Source organism: Lucilia sericata, unplaced genomic scaffold, assembly GCF_015586225.1.
Source record: "Lucilia sericata isolate MDLA Ls3-8-SP2 unplaced genomic scaffold, ASM1558622v1 Contig000202F_arrow, whole genome shotgun sequence".
Taxonomy (NCBI): Eukaryota; Metazoa; Arthropoda; class Insecta; order Diptera; family Calliphoridae; genus Lucilia; species Lucilia sericata.
The window spans coordinates 426437-448651 of record NW_023994230.1 but is presented as its reverse complement, the minus strand read 5'-3'; the positions used below and the strand labels follow the sequence as shown (position 1 = coordinate 448651).

Below are 22215 nucleotides of genomic sequence, written 5' to 3'. Positions count from 1 at the left end.
TTCCTTTTTGTCTTTTAGTTTATATTGGTTGTTGTATGTTTTTCTTATAGTTTTTTCTTCTATTTCCTAATAAAACTTAAACATTTTGCTGACAAATTGCTTCTATTAGTGGTGAAGACATGAGAAGACATCGAAATAGAAAGGCATTTAGATATTCTGCGTTTCTTTAGTAAAATAAAAAAATTCATTTTTCTAAATATGACACAAAAAGTGGCTGCTGTTGCCTTGAATATTGTTAAGAAGTTTGGTTGGTTGTTTGGCTGGCAACGTTTTGCGTTGACATTTCTTCTTCATTCAACTTGACACCAATAAATTCTATATTTCGTGCTTTACGTTAGACAAGAAATTTAGTGTAAAACAAAATGTTTTCTTTTCTTTTTGCTGTTTTTTCTTCCATTCAATATTGATACAAATAGACAAATTGCCCTTAGCTCTAAAAGGAAAATGTAATGAGAACAGACATCGATGGAGAGTGTGCCTAAGAGACATGTCATTTAATATGACATGTGTAAAAGTTATTGTGTATTGTATGTAGATTTGATCTAAAAAAAACTTCAATGTCAAATTTTTGCTTAAAAGTTTTGATAGACTTTTATCTGAAGGGGAGTTGAAATTCAAGGATTTTTATTTTAATAATTTTACAAATTTAAATTAAAGAATTTATTGAAATGTAAGAGTGGAGGCACTTGAAGAATTTCAGTGCCAAGTTTCTTCCCTCTATCGTATAGAGCGATATGTTAGAGTCTCATATGCGCTAGTGCCTCATTTTAAATACTCACAAGGTAACCCTAGATATGGACATCTTGGACAGATAATTATGGTATTTATTGCCACGATTCATTCCTAGATTCTGCTTTCTGTGAAGAGTACTATTCATTTGTACAAAAAGTACGTTTTATAAAAAGTACCCAATTATTCACCTAAATTCGGTCCTTGGAATTTGAGTACCAATAAGCACACCATTTACTGTAACTAATTTGTAACATTTTGTAAAATTTCATCAAAATTGGACCATTGAGTTTGAATAAATTTAAAATTAGCATTTTTAACTCCTCTTTTTTGTACTTTTTCTCCCCCTAGCAAAGTGTTAACAATTTTGTTCTAAAAATAGTAACATTCTAGGTTAGTTAGTTAGTTAGTTAGTCAGTTAGTTAGTTAGTTAGTTAGTTAGTAGTTAGTTAGTTAGTTAGTTAGTTAGTTAGTTAGTTAGTTAGTTAGTTAGTTAGTTAGTTAGTTAGTTAGTTAGTTAGTTAGTAGTTAGTTAGTTAGTTAGTTAGTTAGTTAGTTAGTTAGTTAGTTAGTTAGTTAGTAGTTAGTTAGTAGTTAGTTAGTTAGTTAGTTAGTTAGTTAGTTAGTTAGTTAGTTAGTTAGTTAGTTAGTTAGTTAGTTAGTTAGTTAGTTAGTTAGTTAGTAGTTAGTTAGTTAGTTAGTTAGTTAGTTAGTAGTTAGTTAGTTAGTTAGTTAGTTAGTTAGTTAGTTAGTTAGTTAGTTAGTTAGTAGTTAGTTAGTTAGTTAGTTAGTTAGTTAGTTAGTTAGTTAGTTAGTAGTTAGTTAGTTAGTTAGTTAGTTAGTTAGTTAGTTAGTTAGTTAGTTAGTTAGTTAGTTAGTTAGTTAGTTAGTTAGTTAGTTAGTTAGTTAGTTAGTTAGTTAGTTAGTTAGTTAGTTAGTTAGTTAGTTAGTTAGTTAGTTAGTTAGTTAGTTAGTTAGTAGTTAGTTAGTTAGTTAGTTAGTTAGTAGTTAGTTAGTTAGTTAGTTAGTTAGTTAGTTAGTTAGTTAGTTAGTTAGTTAGTTAGTTAGTTAGTTAGTTAGTTAGTTAGTTAGTTAGTTAGTTAGTTAGTTAGTTAGTTAGTTAGTTAGTTAGTTAGTTAGTTAGTTAGTTAGTTAGTTAGTTAGTTAGTTAGTTAGTTAGTTAGTTAGTTAGTAGTTAGTTAGTTAGTTAGTTAGTAGTTAGTTAGTTAGTTAGTTAGTTAGTTAGTTAGTTAGTTAGTTAGTTAGTTAGTTAGTAGTTAGTTAGTTAGTTAGTTAGTTAGTTAGTTAGTTAGTTAGTTAGTTAGTTAGTTAGTTAGTTAGTTAGTTAGTTAGTTAGTTAGTTAGTTAGTTAGTTAGTTAGTAGTTAGTTAGTTAGTTAGTTAGTTAGTTAGTTAGTTAGTTAGTTAGTTAGTTAGTTAGTTAGTTAGTTAGTTAGTTAGTTAGTTAGTTAGTTAGTTAGTTAGTTAGTTAGTTAGTTAGTTAGTTAGTTAGTTAGTTAGTTAGTTAGTTAGTTAGTTAGTTAGTTAGTTAGTTAGTTAGTTAGTTAGTTAGTTAGTTAGTTAGTGTAGTTAGTTAGTTAGTTAGTTAGTTAGTTAGTTAGTTAGTTAGTTAGTAGTTAGTTAGTTAGTTAGTTAGTTAGTAGTTAGTTAGTTAGTTAGTTAGTTAGTAGTTAGTTAGTTTTAGTTAGTTAGTTTAGTTAGTTTAGTAGTTAGTTAGTTAGTTAGTTAGTTAGTTAGTTAGTTAGTTAGTTAGTTAGTTAGTTAGTTAGTTAGTTAGTTAGTTAGTTAGTTAGTTAGTTAGTTAGTTAGTAGTTAGTTAGTTAGTTAGTTAGTTAGTTAGTTAGTTAGTTAGTTAGTTAGTTAGTTAGTTAGTTAGTAGTTAGTTAGTTAGTTAGTTAGTTAGTTAGTTAGTTAGTTAGTTAGTTAGTTAGTAGTAGTTAGTTAGTTAGTTAGTTAGTTAGTTAGTTAGTTAGTTAGTTAGTAGCCGATTTATTACACCGTTACAATTCGAACCTTCTAAAAATCACATGGTGGTTCAGCCGTTTAAGTGGTGCGATGATCAATAGATAGATTTTAGGAAAAGAGCCTTTAATGGGAACTGTGGACTAAACTGTTTGAAAAGCATGATTCTTGAGGCTCTAGAGGTCAGGCTGTGTGATGATCAATCAGTTAGTAACGCGGATCTTTAATACGTACATATGTGTAATTAGATAGATCTGCGGAAAAGGGCATTTTATGTAGCTTGGAGTCAATTGTGGACCAACCTAGAACTCAATCGAAAGAAATATACCTACGTCACTAGGGAACTAGTTGTAAGTTCCTTTAAATGGAGAATGTTAGTGGAATAAATCTTATGTAGTCCTTTTATTAAAGTGAAATTTAGGTTTCTCAGTTTATGAACTCCTTACCATGTTCCCATCAGTGTTAGTGAAGTTAAGTTTGATCTGCTCTAATGTTAAGTTTGATCATGATGTTTGATATCTGTATCTCAAATTTCCCGACCATTCCTGACACTTCCGATATTTGTATATATCCTTCCAATGTACCCAGTATACAATGATAACGTGATCTATAAACACTTTTGGTCAATTCGACCGATCCGCATTACTTTGCGATATAATTACCAGGTACATGAAACTGTCTTATGCAAAATTTTATTACAATTGTTGCATAATCAACACATTTATCATAGTTTAATCCGTATTACTATACAGCTAATTTTGGAGGGGCTAGATGAAATCATGGTCTAAGATTGCTCATTTTCCATATCAAACAATCTTGAGTCAACCCTAGCTAGTTTGGAGCCCTATGGAACATTTCACAGATGGATATAGGTAGATCGTTTCTGAATCTTAAAAGGATTCAGGAAGGTTTCAAAATTAATGTATGTACAATGTAATGTTTAAATTTATCTCCAAAATTTTATGCTGTTTATCCACTGTACCTTGTGAATTAATTTATATATTCTCATATTTACATAAATTATATTTATGTTTGTTAAACACACAAAGCGAGGGATAAATTTAATTCAAATTTGTTTAAGCTGAGTTAATATTACTACAACATTTGAATAGCAAGTACATAAGTACAATGCAAAACATATAAAAAACTCTGCCACCAGTACAATATAAAGTTGCAACATTTATATGGTCAGCAATTGTTTAAACAATAATTAAAAAGTTGTTATTTGATCTGCAGTTAATTAAAACAAACAAACATGATGTTTGCAATAAAAATAAATCACGTACTTTAAACTTTATTTCAATTACAGTAGTTTTGAAAATTATTTTAAAAAAATATGCTTTTCTTTAACTTAATGTACATTTACATAAAGTAAATTTAAATTTATTTACATTTTTTTACATAAATATTTGAAATTAATTTTATAAAATTTAATTAAAACAAAAAAAAAAAAAACTAAAGTAAAGAAAATTATTTTTATTTAAAAACTAAATATAAATAGATACTAAAGAAACGCATTTTTAAATAAAAAAATTAAGAAAAAAAACTATAGCATTTCTGTTGCATTTTGCCGACTGCATTAAATGTGAAATCAATGCAGTCAATGGACGTTGCATGAATAAACAAAAAATCATTTTGAAAAAAAAAAAACTTTTATTTAGTTGTTTTCAATGAAATTGTTGTATTTTCTAAAGATATTCTAAATTCTGTTGTATATTTTTTAGTAGACATACTAAAAGAAAACAACAAATCAGCAAAAAAATCCCAAAAAATCATTGAGTTTTGTATTCAAGTCTTCTTATTTTGCAACAAAATTTACTTGCGTCAAATAAAGAAAAAACTAAAAAAAAACGAAAAAGAAAAAACGCAAAAAATTAAATTGAGATCACAAACAAGTCAGAAATTGTACCCGAGCATATGATACCCTACACTAGTCTATAGTCTAGTCTATTGTCTAGTCTATAGTCTAGTCTATAGTCTAGTCTATAGTCTAGTCTATAGTCTAGTCTATAGTCTAGTCTATAGTCTAGTCTATAGTCTACTCTATAGTCTAGTCTATGGTCTAGTCTATAGTCTAGTCTATAGTCTAGTCAATAGTCTATTCTATAGTCTAGTCTATAGTCTAGTCAATAGTCTAGTCTATAGTCTAGTCTATAGTCTAGTCTATAGTCTAGTCTATAGTCTAGTCTATAGTCTAGTCTATAGTCTAGTCTATAGTCTAGTCTATAGTCTAGTCTATAGTCTAGTCTATAGTCTAGTCTATAGTCTAGTCTATAGTCTAGTCTATAGTCTAGTCTATCGTCTAGTCTATAGTCTAGTCTATAGTATAGTCTAGTCTAGTCTATAGTCTAGTCTATAGTCTAGTCTATAGTCTAGTCTATAGTCTAGTCTATAGTCTAGTCTATAGTCTAGTCTATAGTCTAGTCTATAGTCTAGTCTATAGTCTATAGTCTAGTCTATAGTCTAGTCTATAGTCTAGTCTATAGTCTAGTCTATAGTCTAGTCTATAGTCTAGTCTATAGTCTAGTCTATAGTCTAGTCTATAGTCTAGTCTATAGTCTAGTCTATAGTCTAGTATAGTCTAGTCTATAGTCTAGTCTATAGTCTAGTCTATAGTCTAGTCTATAGTCTAGTCTATAGTCTAGTCTATAGTCTAGTCTATAGTCTAGTCTATAGTCTAGTCTATAGTCTAGTCTATAGTCTAGTCTATAGTCTAGTCTATAGTCTAGTCTATAGTCTAGTCTATAGTCTAGTCTATAGTCTAGTCTATAGTCTAGTCTATAGTCTAGTCTATAGTCTAGTCTATAGTCTAGTCTATAGTCTAGTCTATAGTCTAGTCTATAGTCTAGTCTATAGTCTAGTCTATAGTCTAGTCTATAGTCTAGTCTATAGTCTAGTCTATAGTCTAGTCTATAGTCTAGTCTATAGTCTAGTCTATAGTCTAGTCTATAGTCTAGTCTATAGTCTAGTCTATAGTCTAGTCTATAGTCTAGTCTATAGTCTAGTCTATAGTCTAGTCTATAGTCTAGTCTATAGTCTAGTCTATAGTCTAGTCTCTAGTAGTCTATAGTCTAGTCTATAGTCTAGTCTATAGTCTAGTCTATAGTCTAGTCTATAGTCTAGTCTATAGTCTAGTCTATAGTCTAGTCTATAGTCTAGTCTATAGTCTAGTCTATAGTCTAGTCTATAGATAGTCTAGTCTATAGTCTAGTCTATAGTCTAGTCTATAGTCTAGTCTATAGTCTGGTCTATAGTCTAGTCTATAGTCTAGTCTATAGTCTAGTCTATAGTCTAGTCTATAGTCTAGTCTATAGTCTGGTCTATAGTCTAGTCTATAGTCTAGTCTATAGTCTAGTCTATAGTCTAGTCTATAGTCTAGTCTATAGTCTAGTCTATAGTCTAGTCTATAGTCTAGTCTATAGTCTAGTCTATAGTCTAGTCTCTAGTCTAGTCTATAGTCTAGTCTATAGTCTAGTCTATAGTCTAGTCTATAGTCTAGTCTATAGTCTAGTCTATAGTCTAGTCTATAGTCTAGTCTATAGTCTAGTCTATAGTCTAGTCTATAGTCTAGTCTATAGTCTAGTCTATAGTCTATAGTCTAGTCTATAGTCTAGTCTGTAGTCTAGTCTATAGTCTAGTCTATAGTCTAGTCTATAGTCTAGTCTATAGTCTAGTCTAGTCTAGTCTATAGTCTAGTCTATAGTCTAGTCTATAGTCTAGTCTATAGTCTAGTCTATAGTCTAGTCTATAGTCTAGTCTATAGTCTAGTCTATAGTCTAGTCTATAGTCTAGTCTAGTCTAGTCTATAGTCTAGTCTATAGTCTAGTCTATAGTCTAGTCTATAGTCTAGTCTATAGTCTAGTCTATAGTCTAGTCTATAGTCTAGTCTATAGTCTAGTCTATAGTCTAGTCTATAGTCTAGTCTATAGTCTAGTCTATAGTCTAGTCTATAGTCTAGTCTATAGTCTAGTCTATAGTCTAGTCTATAGTCTAGTCTATAGTCTAGTCTATAGTCTAGTCTATAGTCTAGTCTATAGTCTAGTCTATAGTCTAGTCTATAGTCTAGTCTATAGTCTAGTCTATAGTCTAGTCTATAGTCTAGTCTATAGTCTAGTCTATAGTCTAGTCTATAGTCTAGTCTATAGTCTAGTCTATAGTCTAGTCTATAGTCTAGTCTATAGTCTAGTCTATAGTCTAGTCTATAGTCTAGTCTATAGTCTAGTCTATAGTCTAGTCTATAGTCTAGTCTATAGTCTAGTCTATAGTCTAGTCTATAGTCTAGTCTATAGTCTAGTCTATAGTCTAGTCTATAGTCTAGTCTATAGTCTAGTCTATAGTCTAGTCTATAGTCTAGTCTATAGTCTAGTCTATAGTCTAGTCTATAGTCTAGTCTATAGTCTAGTCTATAGTCTAGTCTATAGTCTAGTCTATAGTCTAGTCTATAGTCTAGTCTATAGTCTAGTCTATAGTCTAGTCTATAGTCTAGTCTATAGTCTAGTCTATAGTCTAGTCTATAGTCTAGTCTATAGTCTAGTCTATAGTCTAGTCTATAGTCTAGTCTATAGTCTAGTCTATAGTCTAGTCTATAATCTACTCTATAGTCTAGTTTATAGTCTAGGTCTATAGTCGAGTTTATAGTCTGGTCTATAGTCCTAGTCTATAGTCTAGTCTATAGTCTAGTCTATAGTCTAGTCTATAGTCTAGTCTATAGTCTAGTCTATAGTCTAGTCTATAGTCTAGTCTATAGTCTAGTCTATAGTCTAGTCTATAGTCTAGTCTATAGTCTAGTCTATAGTCTAGTCTATAGTTTGGTCTATAGTCTAGTCTATAGTTTAGTCTATAGTCTAGTCTATAGTCTAGTCTATAGTCTAGTCTATAGTCTAGTCTATAGTCTAGTCTATAGTCTAGTCTATAGTCTAGTCTATAGTCTAGGTCTATAGTCTAGTCTATAGTCTAGTCTATAGTCTAGTCTATAGTCTAGTCTATAGTCTAGTCTATAGTCTAGTCTATAGTCTAGTTTATAGTCTAGTCTATAGTCTAGTCTATAGTCTAGTCTATAGTCTAGTCTATAGTCTAGTCTATAGTCTAGTCTATAGTCTAGTCTAGTCTAGTCTATAGTCTAGTCTATAGTCTAGTCTATAGTCTAGTCTATAGTCCAGTCTGTAGTTTAGTCTATAGTCTAGTCTATAGTCTATTCTATAGTCTAGTTCTATAGTCTAGTCTATAGACTAGTCTATATTCTAGTCTATAGTATATTCTATAGTCTAGACTATAGTCTAGTCTATAGTCTAGACTATAGTCTAGTCTATAGTCTAGTCTATGGTCTAGTCTATGGTCTTGTTTATAGTCTAGTCTAAAGTCTAGTTACAAAACATCCCCATGAACTCGTAATATCCCCTCCAAAGCTATAGTGGTAGCATAGTTTATATAAAAAACTCAAAATTTATTTTTATTAGGGTTAATGTGAATGTATGCGACTTGCATTTGTTAGTGTAAATGAATGTATGTAATTTTTATGTAAATGTAAAATGTTTGAGCCAAATTTACGCCAAAATTTGACGCCTAAATGTCTACGCTGGCTAAATTTAGTTAAACAAAATAATGAAATAATTTTAAGAAACACAAACACACACAGTGTTTAACCAAACGACACGGAGAAATTTTTTACACACTTTATTATTTCGATTATTTGCTGCAATGTTAACACGAAGAATGGAGTTCGAGTGCAATTTCCTTTCTCAAATTGTCTAATTAGCATAATGTGTTTGTTTTTTCTTTGTTGTTTTTGTTGCTGCTCAAATCAGCAAAAAGATAAATAGCATTTAATGCTTAAAATCTAATTGACAATTAGACAATATAAAGATGGACTAATTTTAGCAACATGGATTTTGTCTGCAGCAAGTAGTTGGGTGATGTGTGTATATCATTTGAATAGGGAAAGAAGAATATATTGTTAATGAATATCGTTTTTGTATAAAAATAGCAGATTTATGAACTTAATAATATACAATATTTTGAAAATAAATTTTAGAAATTATGCGATAGTTAATGAAATATTGAAATGTCGTAACGAAATTTCATATAGTCGGAGTGTACAAGATAAAAATAGAAACATTAAAGGGACATATTCCTATATAAACTAGACCGATTAAAAGAAAATTGTAAAACGACAGCATGTAAGTACACAAAATATATTTTCAATAGTCTAGTCAACAGACAAGCTAATAGACTAGTCAGCAGAACAGTCAATAGAGTAGTCAATGGACTAGTCAACTGACAGGTCAGCAAGCTGTTCAATAGACTATTCAACAGATTAATCAATATAATAGTCAAACCGACTAGAAGGTACATTAGCTACTAGACTACTCAACGGACTAGCTAATAGACTAATAAATAAACTATTCAGCAGACTAGCCAATAGAATTGTCACGAGACTTGTTACCAGAGTAGTCAATAGGTTTGTCAGTAAACTAGTTCATTGATTAGTCAGTAGACTAGTCAATAGAATAGTAAATAGAGTAGTCAATAGACTTGTCAATATACATATCAGCAGACTAGTTAATACACTAGTCATAAGGCTAGTCAATAGAATAATTAGCAGAATAGTCAGCGTATTAGTCAATAGCCTACTCAACAGACTAGTAAGGGACTAGTCAATAGACTAGACAATAGACTAGTCAACAATAGTTAATAGACCAGTCAGTATACTAGTCACCATAATAGTCAATAGACTTTTCAGTATACTTGTCAGTAGACTAATAAACAGACTTGTCTATAGACTAGTCAATAGCCTAGTCAACGGACTAGTCAATATACTAGTTAGCAGATTAATCTATCTATCTATTAGATCTATCAATATACTTGTCAGTAGACTAGTCAACAGATTAGTCAATACACTAGTCAGTAGACTTGTCAAAATACGAGTCAGTAGATTAGTCAGTAGGCTAGTCAATAGACTAGTCAATATACTAATCAACAAACTAATAAATAAAGTAGTCAATAGACTAATCGAAAGACTAGTCATCAAACTAATCAGTAGACTAGCCAACAGATTAGTTAACAGACCAGTCAACAGATAAGTCAATAGACTAGTCAATAGAATAGTCAACATAATAGTCAACAGAATAGTCAATAAACTAGTCAATAAACTAGTCTATAGTTTAGTCTATAGTCTAGTCTATAGTCTAGTCTATAGTCTAGTCTATAGTCTAGTCTATAGTCTAGTCTATAGTCTAGTCTATAGTCTAGTCTATAGTCTAGTCTATAGTCTAGTCTATAGTCTAGTCTATAGTCTAGTCTATAGTCTAGTCTATAGTCTAGTCTATAGTCTAGTCTATAGTCTAGTTTATAGTCTAGTCTATAGTCTAGTCTATAGTCTAGTCTATAGTCTAGTCTATAGTCTAGTCTATAGTCTAGTCTATAGTCTAGTCTATAGTCTAGTCTATAGTCTAGTCTATAGTCTAGTCTATAGTCCAGTCTGTAGTTTAGTCTATAGTCTAGTCTATAGTCTATTCTATAGTCTAGTTCTATAGTCTAGTCTATAGACTAGTCTATATTCTAGTCTATAGTATATTCTATAGTCTAGACTATAGTCTAGTCTATAGTCTAGACTATAGTCTAGTCTATAGTCTAGTCTATGGTCTAGTCTATGGTCTTGTTTATAGTCTAGTCTAAAGTCTAGTTACAAAACATCCCCATGAACTCGTAATATCCCCTCCAAAGCTATAGTGGTAGCATAGTTTATATAAAAAACTCAAAATTTATTTTTATTAGGGTTAATGTGAATGTATGCGACTTGCATTTGTTAGTGTAAATGAATGTATGTAATTTTTATGTAAATGTAAAATGTTTGAGCCAAATTTACGCCAAAATTTGACGCCTAAATGTCTACGCTGGCTAAATTTAGTTAAACAAAATAATGAAATAATTTTAAGAAACACAAACACACACAGTGTTTAACCAAACGACACGGAGAAATTTTTTACACACTTTATTATTTCGATTATTTGCTGCAATGTTAACACGAAGAATGGAGTTCGAGTGCAATTTCCTTTCTCAAATTGTCTAATTAGCATAATGTGTTTGTTTTTTCTTTGTTGTTTTTGTTGCTGCTCAAATCAGCAAAAAGATAAATAGCATTTAATGCTTAAAATCTAATTGACAATTAGACAATATAAAGATGGACTAATTTTAGCAACATGGATTTTGTCTGCAGCAAGTAGTTGGGTGATGTGTGTATATCATTTGAATAGGGAAAGAAGAATATATTGTTAATGAATATCGTTTTTGTATAAAAATAGCAGATTTATGAACTTAATAATATACAATATTTTGAAAATAAATTTTAGAAATTATGCGATAGTTAATGAAATATTGAAATGTCGTAACGAAATTTCATATAGTCGGAGTGTACAAGATAAAAATAGAAACATTAAAGGGACATATTCCTATATAAACTAGACCGATTAAAAGAAAATTGTAAAACGACAGCATGTAAGTACACAAAATATATTTTCAATAGTCTAGTCAACAGACAAGCTAATAGACTAGTCAGCAGAACAGTCAATAGAGTAGTCAATGGACTAGTCAACTGACAGGTCAGCAAGCTGTTCAATAGACTATTCAACAGATTAATCAATATAATAGTCAAACCGACTAGAAGGTACATTAGCTACTAGACTACTCAACGGACTAGCTAATAGACTAATAAATAAACTATTCAGCAGACTAGCCAATAGAATTGTCACGAGACTTGTTACCAGAGTAGTCAATAGGTTTGTCAGTAAACTAGTTCATTGATTAGTCAGTAGACTAGTCAATAGAATAGTAAATAGAGTAGTCAATAGACTTGTCAATATACATATCAGCAGACTAGTTAATACACTAGTCATAAGGCTAGTCAATAGAATAATTAGCAGAATAGTCAGCGTATTAGTCAATAGCCTACTCAACAGACTAGTAAGGGACTAGTCAATAGACTAGACAATAGACTAGTCAACAATAGTTAATAGACCAGTCAGTATACTAGTCACCATAATAGTCAATAGACTTTTCAGTATACTTGTCAGTAGACTAATAAACAGACTTGTCTATAGACTAGTCAATAGCCTAGTCAACGGACTAGTCAATATACTAGTTAGCAGATTAATCTATCTATCTATTAGATCTATCAATATACTTGTCAGTAGACTAGTCAACAGATTAGTCAATACACTAGTCAGTAGACTTGTCAAAATACGAGTCAGTAGATTAGTCAGTAGGCTAGTCAATAGACTAGTCAATATACTAATCAACAAACTAATAAATAAAGTAGTCAATAGACTAATCGAAAGACTAGTCATCAAACTAATCAGTAGACTAGCCAACAGATTAGTTAACAGACCAGTCAACAGATAAGTCAATAGACTAGTCAATAGAATAGTCAACATAATAGTCAACAGAATAGTCAATAAACTAGTCAATAAACTAGTCAATAGACTGTTTCATAGACTTGTCAACAGACTAGTCAAAAGACTAGTTCATGGAGTAGCCAATAGACTACTTAATAGACTACTCAATAGACAAGTCAGTAGAGTAGACAATAGATTAGTCAATAGACTAGCCAGCAGACTTGTCAACAGGCTACTCAATAGGCCAGTCAACAATCTATTCAATGTACTAGTCAATAGATTAATCAACAAACTATCCAATAAACTAGTCAATAGACTAATGCAAAGACTAGTCATAAAACAAGTCAACAGGTTAGTCAATAGACTAATAAATAGAATAGTGAATAGACTGTTTAATTGATTAGTCAATAGACTAGTCAACAGGCTAGTCAACAGGCTAACAAATAGACTAGGCAACAAACTAGTCAATTGATGACGCAACAGACTAGTCAGTAGACTAAGCAACAGACTGGACAATATACTAGTTAACAGACTGGACAATATACTAGTCAACAGACTGGACAATAGACTAGTCAACAGACTGCAGAATAGATTAGTCAACAGACTGGACAATAGACTGGTCAACAGACTACTTAACAGACTAGTCAACAGACTATCCAACAGACTAGTCAATATCGTAGCCAATAGACTAGTCAACAGACTATTCAATGGACTAGTTAAATGACTACTCAACATACTAGTAGACATACTTGTCAATAAACTAGTCAACAATTTAGTAAATACACTAAATTGACCAGTCAATAGGCGAGTCAATAGACTAATTAAGGAATTTGTTAATATACTAACCAATATACTAATAAACAGACGAGTCAATTGGTTAGTCAACAGATTATTAAACATTTTTAGAACTTTATTAAATATTTTTCTAAATTGTTAAACATTTAACATCTATTTCGGTAAATTTCTTTAAATGTTTCATTTAAAAAATTTAACTTTTTGATAAATGTTTTCTTTTAACTGGTGATTTTTTTTGCCATTATAAATATCTATAGAGTTAATGTGGTAGTTTATTTTTATTACTCATACGCTGTGGTGGCAAATGTTTAATGTACAATAGAGTTTGAAAAAATTTATTTCTACTACGTGGAATTTAATTCACCGGAAAAGAACACAATTCCTAAAATTGTTTCATTGTAGAATTAAAATGAGATTTTTTTATTGCATTGCTTTTAGCCAACACAAAAGAGACAATGAACACTAACAAATGATTCTAATCAATACAGTTGCCTTTTATATTTTTATATGTTGGTTTCAAGTAAAAAAGCAAGATTTTTTTGTTGTTGATATTTTAGAAGAGAATGATGTACTTACCTTTTCCTTTGACGATTATCGAATGCAATATTCACTGGCACGTCCAATTCTAAATCTTCAACATCATCGATTGTTTTCGCCATGTTATTGAATTTACGTGACGAACAATGTGAAGCTGCACCATCGAAATTATTTAACAAAGCACTGATGCTGCCGCCATTAATGGCAGAACCTGCATTGCCACCACCGCCACCTCCACCGACTCCAATGCTGCTGCCACCCAACAGAACACCGGAAATATCTGAAACCGAAGAGATTTCCGCTTGAATGCCATGTTGTTGCACGATACAAATGAAAAGGCAACAATAGCAACAAAGTAAAAATGCCAACAACAACGTTGATAATTTATAACACGACTATTTGTTGCAGTTGTTGTTGTTGTTGTTGCTGTTACTACTGCATTTGGTCTTGTTGTATTAAATGTGGATGTTGCTGCTGTTGTTGTTGAGTATGCTCTTTTTGTTGCTCTTATTGTGGGGTTTGTTGTCAATGTTGTTGCTACTGCTGTTGTATTTGTTAAAGTTAAAATTGCTGTTGAATTTGTTGTTGATTTGGCTGTTTTAGAATTTTGTTTCAGTTTTGCTGTGTTCACTGTAGATCTGGCTTTTGACAACATTTTCTTTTTGTTGCAAACTGTTTTTTAGCAGAATATTTTTTTTTTTTGTAACTTTTTGCTTTATTGTAGCTTTAGTAATCAGGATTCTCTGTGAGTAATCAATTCGCATAAAAACATTTCTCTTTAATGTGTATACAGACAATTAAAGAACAAACATTTTCAATAAAAAAATATCTTCAACAATACAATGTATTACAAAGTATGACTTCTTCATAAATTTATTTAACTTAAACTTTTAATTAAAGTTTCTCTTTCTTTTTGCCGAAAAATTGTCAATTAAATTTCTTTTTTCTTAAAATTTTAATTTTTTTTCTGGTTTCAATTATCCATCAGGGCGACCTTTTACTTTGCACAATCATCATTCTCTTCATCATCCTTAGCATCTGTTCGTTTTTATTTGGTTTTGAATCCTGTCAATTGTCAAATATTTTGAACTTGTCACTTGAATTTTGACAACTTCTTTGAAATATGCACACACATACATACACACACACACAGTGGTACACAGCAAAATGCAACAATTCAATTGAAATTAATTCGCTTCAGTTAGAGAGAACCCTTCAATCAAGTTCTTTGTAGATTTTTTTGTATTCAGATCGAATTTTAGAAGAGTATAACAGGTTCATCAATATGTTGGTTGACTATAATGGACTACAATATAGACTAGACTATAGACTAGAATATAGACTAGACTATCCGATATGGCCGAAAAAGTCTTAGCAGCACTAAAGATGGCTTGTGATGCGTCCATGCAAAGAAAGAGATCAAACCATAGAAGGAAAGAAAACTACTGGTGGAATGATAATATATCAGCCCTTAGAAGCGAATGATTGAAGAGTAGAAGAAAATACCAAAGAAGCAGAGGCAGACCAGACTTCATAGCTAAAAGGGAAATATATGACGAGGCCAGGAAAGGCCTACAAGAAGCCATTAGACGTAGTAAATCCGAGTGTTTTAAAGAACTATGCAACTAAGCCGATGCAAATCCCTGGGGTAACGCATATCGAGTTGTAATGTCAAAGCTAAAGGGGAAGAGGTCAGCCCAAATAACATGCCCTAACCTTATTAGAGAAATAGTATCAGTTCTATTTCCGAAAGGAGAACCGTACTCAGAGTCGTATTCAATCGTGCAACAAGGCGAGATAGAAGTGACAGAGGAGGAAATAATAAACCTCTGTGCAAGGATTGGCGATAACAAAGCTCCAGGCATTGACTTCATTCCGAATAGGGCTTTAAAGTTCGCTCTAAAATCAAGACCAGAGATTTTTACCAGACTGTTCAGCTGAAGTCTCAGAGAGGGAAAATTCCCCGAGATCTGGAAGAAACAAAAACTAATTCTGACACCAAAACCAGGAAAAACATTAGGTGAACCACAATCATACCGACCAATCTGTCTTCTCGACACCTTAGACAAATGCTTGGAACGAATTGTCTATACAAAACTGTTAAAGGCAATAGAAGAAAACTGTGGGCTATAGGATAGGCAATATGGATTTAGAAAGGCTAGATCAACAATTGATGCAGTGAATTTCGTAACTGAAACAGCTAAGAATGCAATCAATGGAAAAGACAAGAATAGATATTACTGTGCCATAATTACACTAGATGTTAAAAATGCTTTTAACTCTGCGGGATGGAAACACATTATTTCCACGTTAAGATCTCTTAATGTCCCCGACTACCTTATTGCAATAATAAAGGATTACTTCTCAAACAGAACACTGTGGTTCGAAACTGACAATGGTACGGAATCGTATAATATTACATCAGGTGTCCCACAAGGATCAGTCCTAGGACCACTCCTGTGGAATATTATGTACAATGGCATATTTGACTTAAGAATCCCAGAAGAAGCAACCGTTGTAGGATTCGCAGACGACGTCGCAATTCTTGTCAGAGCACGTCACCTGGATGAAGTCCAGTTATATGCAAACGAATCAATTGCAATTATTAGAAATTGGATGAAATATATGAATCTGAAACTTGCAGAGCATAAAACGGAGGCAGTGCTTATAAGCGGAAAGAGGAAGAGAGAGACTCTTTCATTTACTGTGGGGACAACTGAAATCAAATCGTATGAATCTATTAAATACTTAGGTATAATGGTTGATGATCGCCTAAACTTTAAGAAACACATAGAATATACATGTGAGAAAGCAACAGCTGTATCAAATGCCTTAGCAATAATGATGCCAAACATCGGTGGACCACGTCAGAGTAGAAGAATTTTAAATTCAAGGGTGACGAACTCAGTTATTCTTTATGGAGCACCAATTTGGGAATGCGCAATATCTGAAGCATTTAGAAAAAACATTTCTGCAATACATAGAAGAAGCTGCCTAAGAGTATGTAGTGGTTACAGGACAATTTTTGCAAAAGCAGCAAATGTAGTAGCGGGCATAATACCTGTGGACTTAGCAGCCAAAGAACTATCGGCTGTCTACGAAGAGAAACTTAGAAACCCAGATATCCCAAAGGCGGAAATAAGCAGGATAGAAAGGGAGAAACAATGAGGGAATGGCAGAGGAGATGGGAAAGTACAAGTAAGGGCCGATGGACCTTTCAACTAATCCCAGACATCAATACATGGATAAATAGACGCCATGGTGAGCTGAACTACCATTTGACGCAATTCCTTACAGGACATGGTATCTATAGGAGCTATTTACACCGGTTTGGCCATGACAACTCACCAAGATGCCCGAAATGCCCAGAACTAGAAGAAACAGTAGAACATGTCGTTTTTAATTGCCCACAATTCTCTGGACTACGAAGCAGGTTGGAATCGTGCATTGGCGAACAAATAAGGACAGACAATATAAAAGAAGCAATTTTAAAATCAGAACATAACTGGTCATTGGTGAACATGTACATAACTTCAATAAATATAGCTCTGCGAGATGCAGAGATTATTCGCAAGGCCCAGAACGTGGCCTAGGAGACGAACTCTGAGAGTTAAGGAAGTTCAGCGACAAAGCTGACCACCCCGCGAAGTAGTACCTGGTGGCAGTTCCGCGGAGTGTGGTGTTGACGATGGAGGTGGTTTTAGTCGTTAGGAATACAAAAAAAAAACTAGACTATAGACTAGACTATAGCCTAGACCATAGACTAGACTATAGACTAGACTATAGACTAGACTATAGACTAGACTATAGACTAGACTATAGACTAGACTATAGACTAGACTATAGACTAGACTATAGACTAGACTATAGACTAGACTATAGACTAGACTATAGACTAGACTATAGACTAGACTATAGACTAGACTATAGACTAGACAATAGACTAGACTAGACTATAGACTAGACTATAGACTAGACTATAGACTAGACTATAGACTAGACTATAGACTAGACTATGGGCTGGACTATAGACTAGACTATAGACTACACTATAGACCAGACTATAGACTAGACTGTAGACTAGACTATAGACTAGACTATAGACTACACTATAGATTAGACTATAGATTAGACTGTAGACTAGACTATAGACTAGACTATGGGCAAGACTATAGACTAGACTATAGACTACACTATAGACTAGACTATAGATTAGACTGTAGACTAGACTATAGACTAGACTATGGACAAGACTATAGACTAGACTATAGACTAGACTGTAGACTAGACTATAGACTAGACTATAGACTACACTATAGACTACACTATAGACTACACTATAGACTAGACTATAGACTAGACTATAGACTACACTATAGACTAGACTAGACTAGACTATAGACTAGACTATAGACTAGACTATAGACTAGACTATAGACTAGACTATAGACTAGACTATAGACTAGACTATAGACTAGACTATAGACTAGACTATAGACTAGACTATGGACTAGACTATAGACTAGACTATAGACTAGACTATAGACTAGACTATGGACTAGACTATAGACTAGACTATAGACTAGACCAGCGGTTCCCACCATTTTTTACTTCGCGGACCCCTTGAGGAATTTATTTAATTTCACGGACCCCCATACATATTTTGATATCTTATTGTTATAAATAACACTGTGATACAAACGTGAAGAAAAATAAAATGCAGGCGTTCTCATATACCAATTCTATTTCGTTATAGTCCATAGAGTACGAATATATTTTTAGTTTTCCCCTATCACTTCGTTAACTTACTTTTTAAGAGCAAAAGATGCGAAAAAGAGCCATTTTTGAAGTTTTAAATTTGAAAAATCATAAGTTTAGTAGTTTTCATCCGATTTTCAAATCCGATTTTTTTTTTTAATGATACAAGTGTCTTTTAATCCAAAAAAGAAATCCAAATTTACGGTCGTTTAAGTAAAAAAACTCACACTTTTTTAAAAAATTTTCATTTTCATCATGCTCTACTTTGACCATGAGGCAGTGAGTTCATCTTTTATTACTTTCCTGAAGAATCACATAAAGGAAGGTTTCTAAAACTTATTTCATAAAAATCTATGAAAAACTGGATAATTTATGCCAATTTTTCTAATAGCATGTTTCTCGAATTTTTGGTTTTCTCCATACAAATTAATTTTTGTATAAAAATGTTTATAAACATTTTTTAAACTTGTTACAAAGAAAACCAGAAACATGAACGTTTTTGTATGGAAGAAATATGCTATATTTTTATAAAACTTAGCACAACTCATAACCTTTTTCATCGATTATCATAAATTGACCATCATTGGAAACCCAACTTAATGTGGCTTTTTTCAAATGTAATAAAAGCTAAAGTTATTGCTTCATGGCCAACGTAGAGCAGTATGAAAATTAAAAATTGTGAAAAAAGTGTGAGTTTTTTTACTTAAATGGCCGTAACCAAGACATTAATCATAAATTTTGGATTTATTTTTTTGGGTTGAAAGACAACACTTGTATCTTTAAAACAAAATATCCAATTTGAAAATCGGTTGCAAACTACCAGACATATATTTTTTTAAAGTTAAAACTTCAAAAATAGCTCTTTTTCACAACTTTTGCTCTTAAAAAGGAACTAAACGAAGTGATCGGGAAAAATTAAAAATAAATTCCTACTCTATGGACTATAACGAAATGGAATTGGTATATGAGAACCCCTGCATTTTTTTGCTGTATCACTGTGTAATTGTTCGAAAATTGTCTTAGTCCTGGTCCATAAACCCTATAAAATATTCCCGTACATTGAGAACATTTAGTATTTCGGAGATGTTTTCAATTTCATGGTTTTAAATATAGAATGACTTCTAACATGATGTTTAATTTTATGATCGTGAGAGCTTTCATGTTCATTTCTCGTCAAGGTAGAGAAAAGGTTTCTTTAACAAGTATTGTCGACATGTGCTTAAAGAGTCATGTTTCTAAATTTTTTTGCGATTGCATAGGAGTGAGCTGAGTATGTAAGCTAAATTTTCGGGAAAATATGTGAAAGTTAGACTTCTTCGATGTTGTTGCGGAATGCGTTACCCACATAAAATATGACTTGAACTCTTTGCGAATGTACTGTGAATTTGGATCTTAAATTTGAATTTTAAAATACCTACGAATTATTTTACTGCGTGGTTTTGACTATTTACGCAAAACGCTATGAATTTTCTGATGCTGATTTAATAATATTGGACAACAAAATGAAGTTAAAATCTGTGTATCACGTTGGAATGGAATATTTATATTTAAAATTAACTAGATTAACACTTTTGCTTACAATTTAAAAAAATATTATGAAATGTGACCTAACTTCATATTCCGGGATACTAGTATCAGTATTTAATTCTAAGGCAAATCATTATCCGTCTGCTATAAAAACATTTATATTTATAAAAATTACAAATCACGTAATACTTTACTTTATAAAGTGAAACAATAAATTTGTAGCGCCTAGCTTCATCCTGATAAACGACCGAAACAATAAAATTCAAAGAGTCACCAACAAATCTGGGATTATTGAATAAAAATTGTGTATTTAGTATTATGAAAAATTTGGAGATATTTTTAATATTTTTGTAACATATAGAGAATATTTTTTATTCATGATTTTTTTCGTTCGTCTTCGCGGACCCCCTAGGATTTTGCTACGGACCACTAGGGGTCCGCGGACCCCCCTTTGGGAACCGTTGGACTAGACTATAGACAGACTATAGACTAGACTATAGACTAGACTATAGACTAGACTATAGACTAGACTATAGACTAGACTATAGACTAGACTATAGACTAGACTATAGACTAGACTATAGATAGACTAGACTGACTATAGACTAGACTATAGACTAGACTATAGACTAGACTATAGACTAGACTATAGACTAGACTATAGACTAGACTATAGACTAGACTATAGACTAGACTATAGACTAGACTATAGACTAGACTATAGACTAGACTATAGACTAGACTATAGACTAGACTATAGACTAGACTATAGACTAGACTATAGACTAGACTATAGACTAGACTATAGACTAGACTATAGACTAGACTATAGACTAGACTATAGACTAGACTATAGACTAGACTATAGACTAGACTATAGACTAGACTATAGACTAGACTATAGACTAGACTATAGACTAGACTATAGACTAGACTATAGACTAGACTATAGACTAGACTATAGACTAGACTATAGACTAGACTATAGACTAGACTATAGACTAGACTATAGACTAGACTATAGACTAGACTATAGACTAGACTATAGACTAGACTATAGACTAGACTATAGACTAGACTATAGACTAGACTATAGACTAGACTATAGACTAGACTAGACTATAGACTAGACTATAGACTAGACTATAGACTAGACTATAGACTAGACTATAGACTAGACTATAGACTAGACTATAGACTAGACTATAGACTAGACTATAGACTAGACTATAGACTAGACTATAGACTAGACTATAGACTAGACTATAGACTAGGGACTAATAGACTAGGACTATAGACTAGACTATAGACTAGACTATAGGACTAGACTATAGACTAGACTATAGACTAGGACTATAGACTAGACTATAGACTAGACTATAGACTAGACTATAGACTAGACTATAGACTAGACTATAGACTAGACTATAGACTAGGACTATAGACTAGATATAGACTAGGACTATAGACTAGACTATAGACTAGCTATAGACTAGACTATAGACTAGAATAGACTAGACTATAGACTAGACTATAGACTAGACTATAGACTAGACTATAGGACTAGACTATAGACTAGACTATAGACTAGCTATAGACTAGGACTATAGACTAGACTATAGACTAGACTATAGACTAGACTATAGACTAGACTATAGACTAGACTATAGACTAGACTATAGACTAGACTATAGACTAGACTATAGACTAGACTATAGACTAGACTATAGACTAGACTATAGACTAGACTATAGACTAGACTATAGACTAGACTATAGACTAGACTATAGACTAGACTATAGACTAGACTATAGACTAGACTATAGACTAGACTATAGACTAGACTATAGACTAGACTATAGACTAGACTATAGACTAGACTATAGACTAGACTATAGACTAGACTATAGACTAGACTATAGACTAGACTATAGACTAGACTATAGACTAGACTATAGACTAGACTATAGACTAGACTATAGACTAGACTATAGACTAGACTATAGACTAGACTATAGACTAGACTATAGACTAGACTATAGACTAGACTATAGACTAGACTATAGACTAGACTATAGACTAGACTATAGACTAGACTATAGACTAGACTATAGACTAGACTATAGACTAGACTATAGACTAGACTATAGACTAGACTATAGACTAGACTATAGACTAGACTATAGACTAGACTATAGACTAGACTATAGACTAGACTATAGACTAGTCTATAGATTAGACTATAGACTAGACTAAAGACTAGACTAGACTAGACTAAAGATGAGAATGTGTCATAGTCCTCCATCTTCTTTGTAGTGTATCTTGAATTCGTTTCTGCCTATTCCATTATACTATATGTGTGTGTTAATTTTGTTTTGCTGTATTTGACTTTACAAAGACTTTTATTGATGAAACAATCAAATTCAGTTTCGTTTAGTTTTAGTTCTTTGCTGTTTGATGGGGGTGAGGACATTCACTTTTTGTAAAATGTTTGAGAT

General features: G+C 32.1%; 1 protein-coding gene across 1 annotated transcript in view; it reads right to left on the bottom strand.

Moving 5' to 3' along the window:
* The window catches only part of LOC119601966, an 86384-nt gene that overhangs the window by 49934 nt on the left and 14235 nt on the right, over window positions 1–22215 (bottom strand). Inside the window, exon 2 of the mRNA XM_037953271.1 lies at window positions 13472–14175. Coding sequence (XP_037809199.1) covers window positions 13472–13554 — 83 coding nt within the window. The 5' untranslated portion in view covers window positions 13555–14175. The remainder of the gene's footprint in view (window positions 1–13471; window positions 14176–22215) is intronic.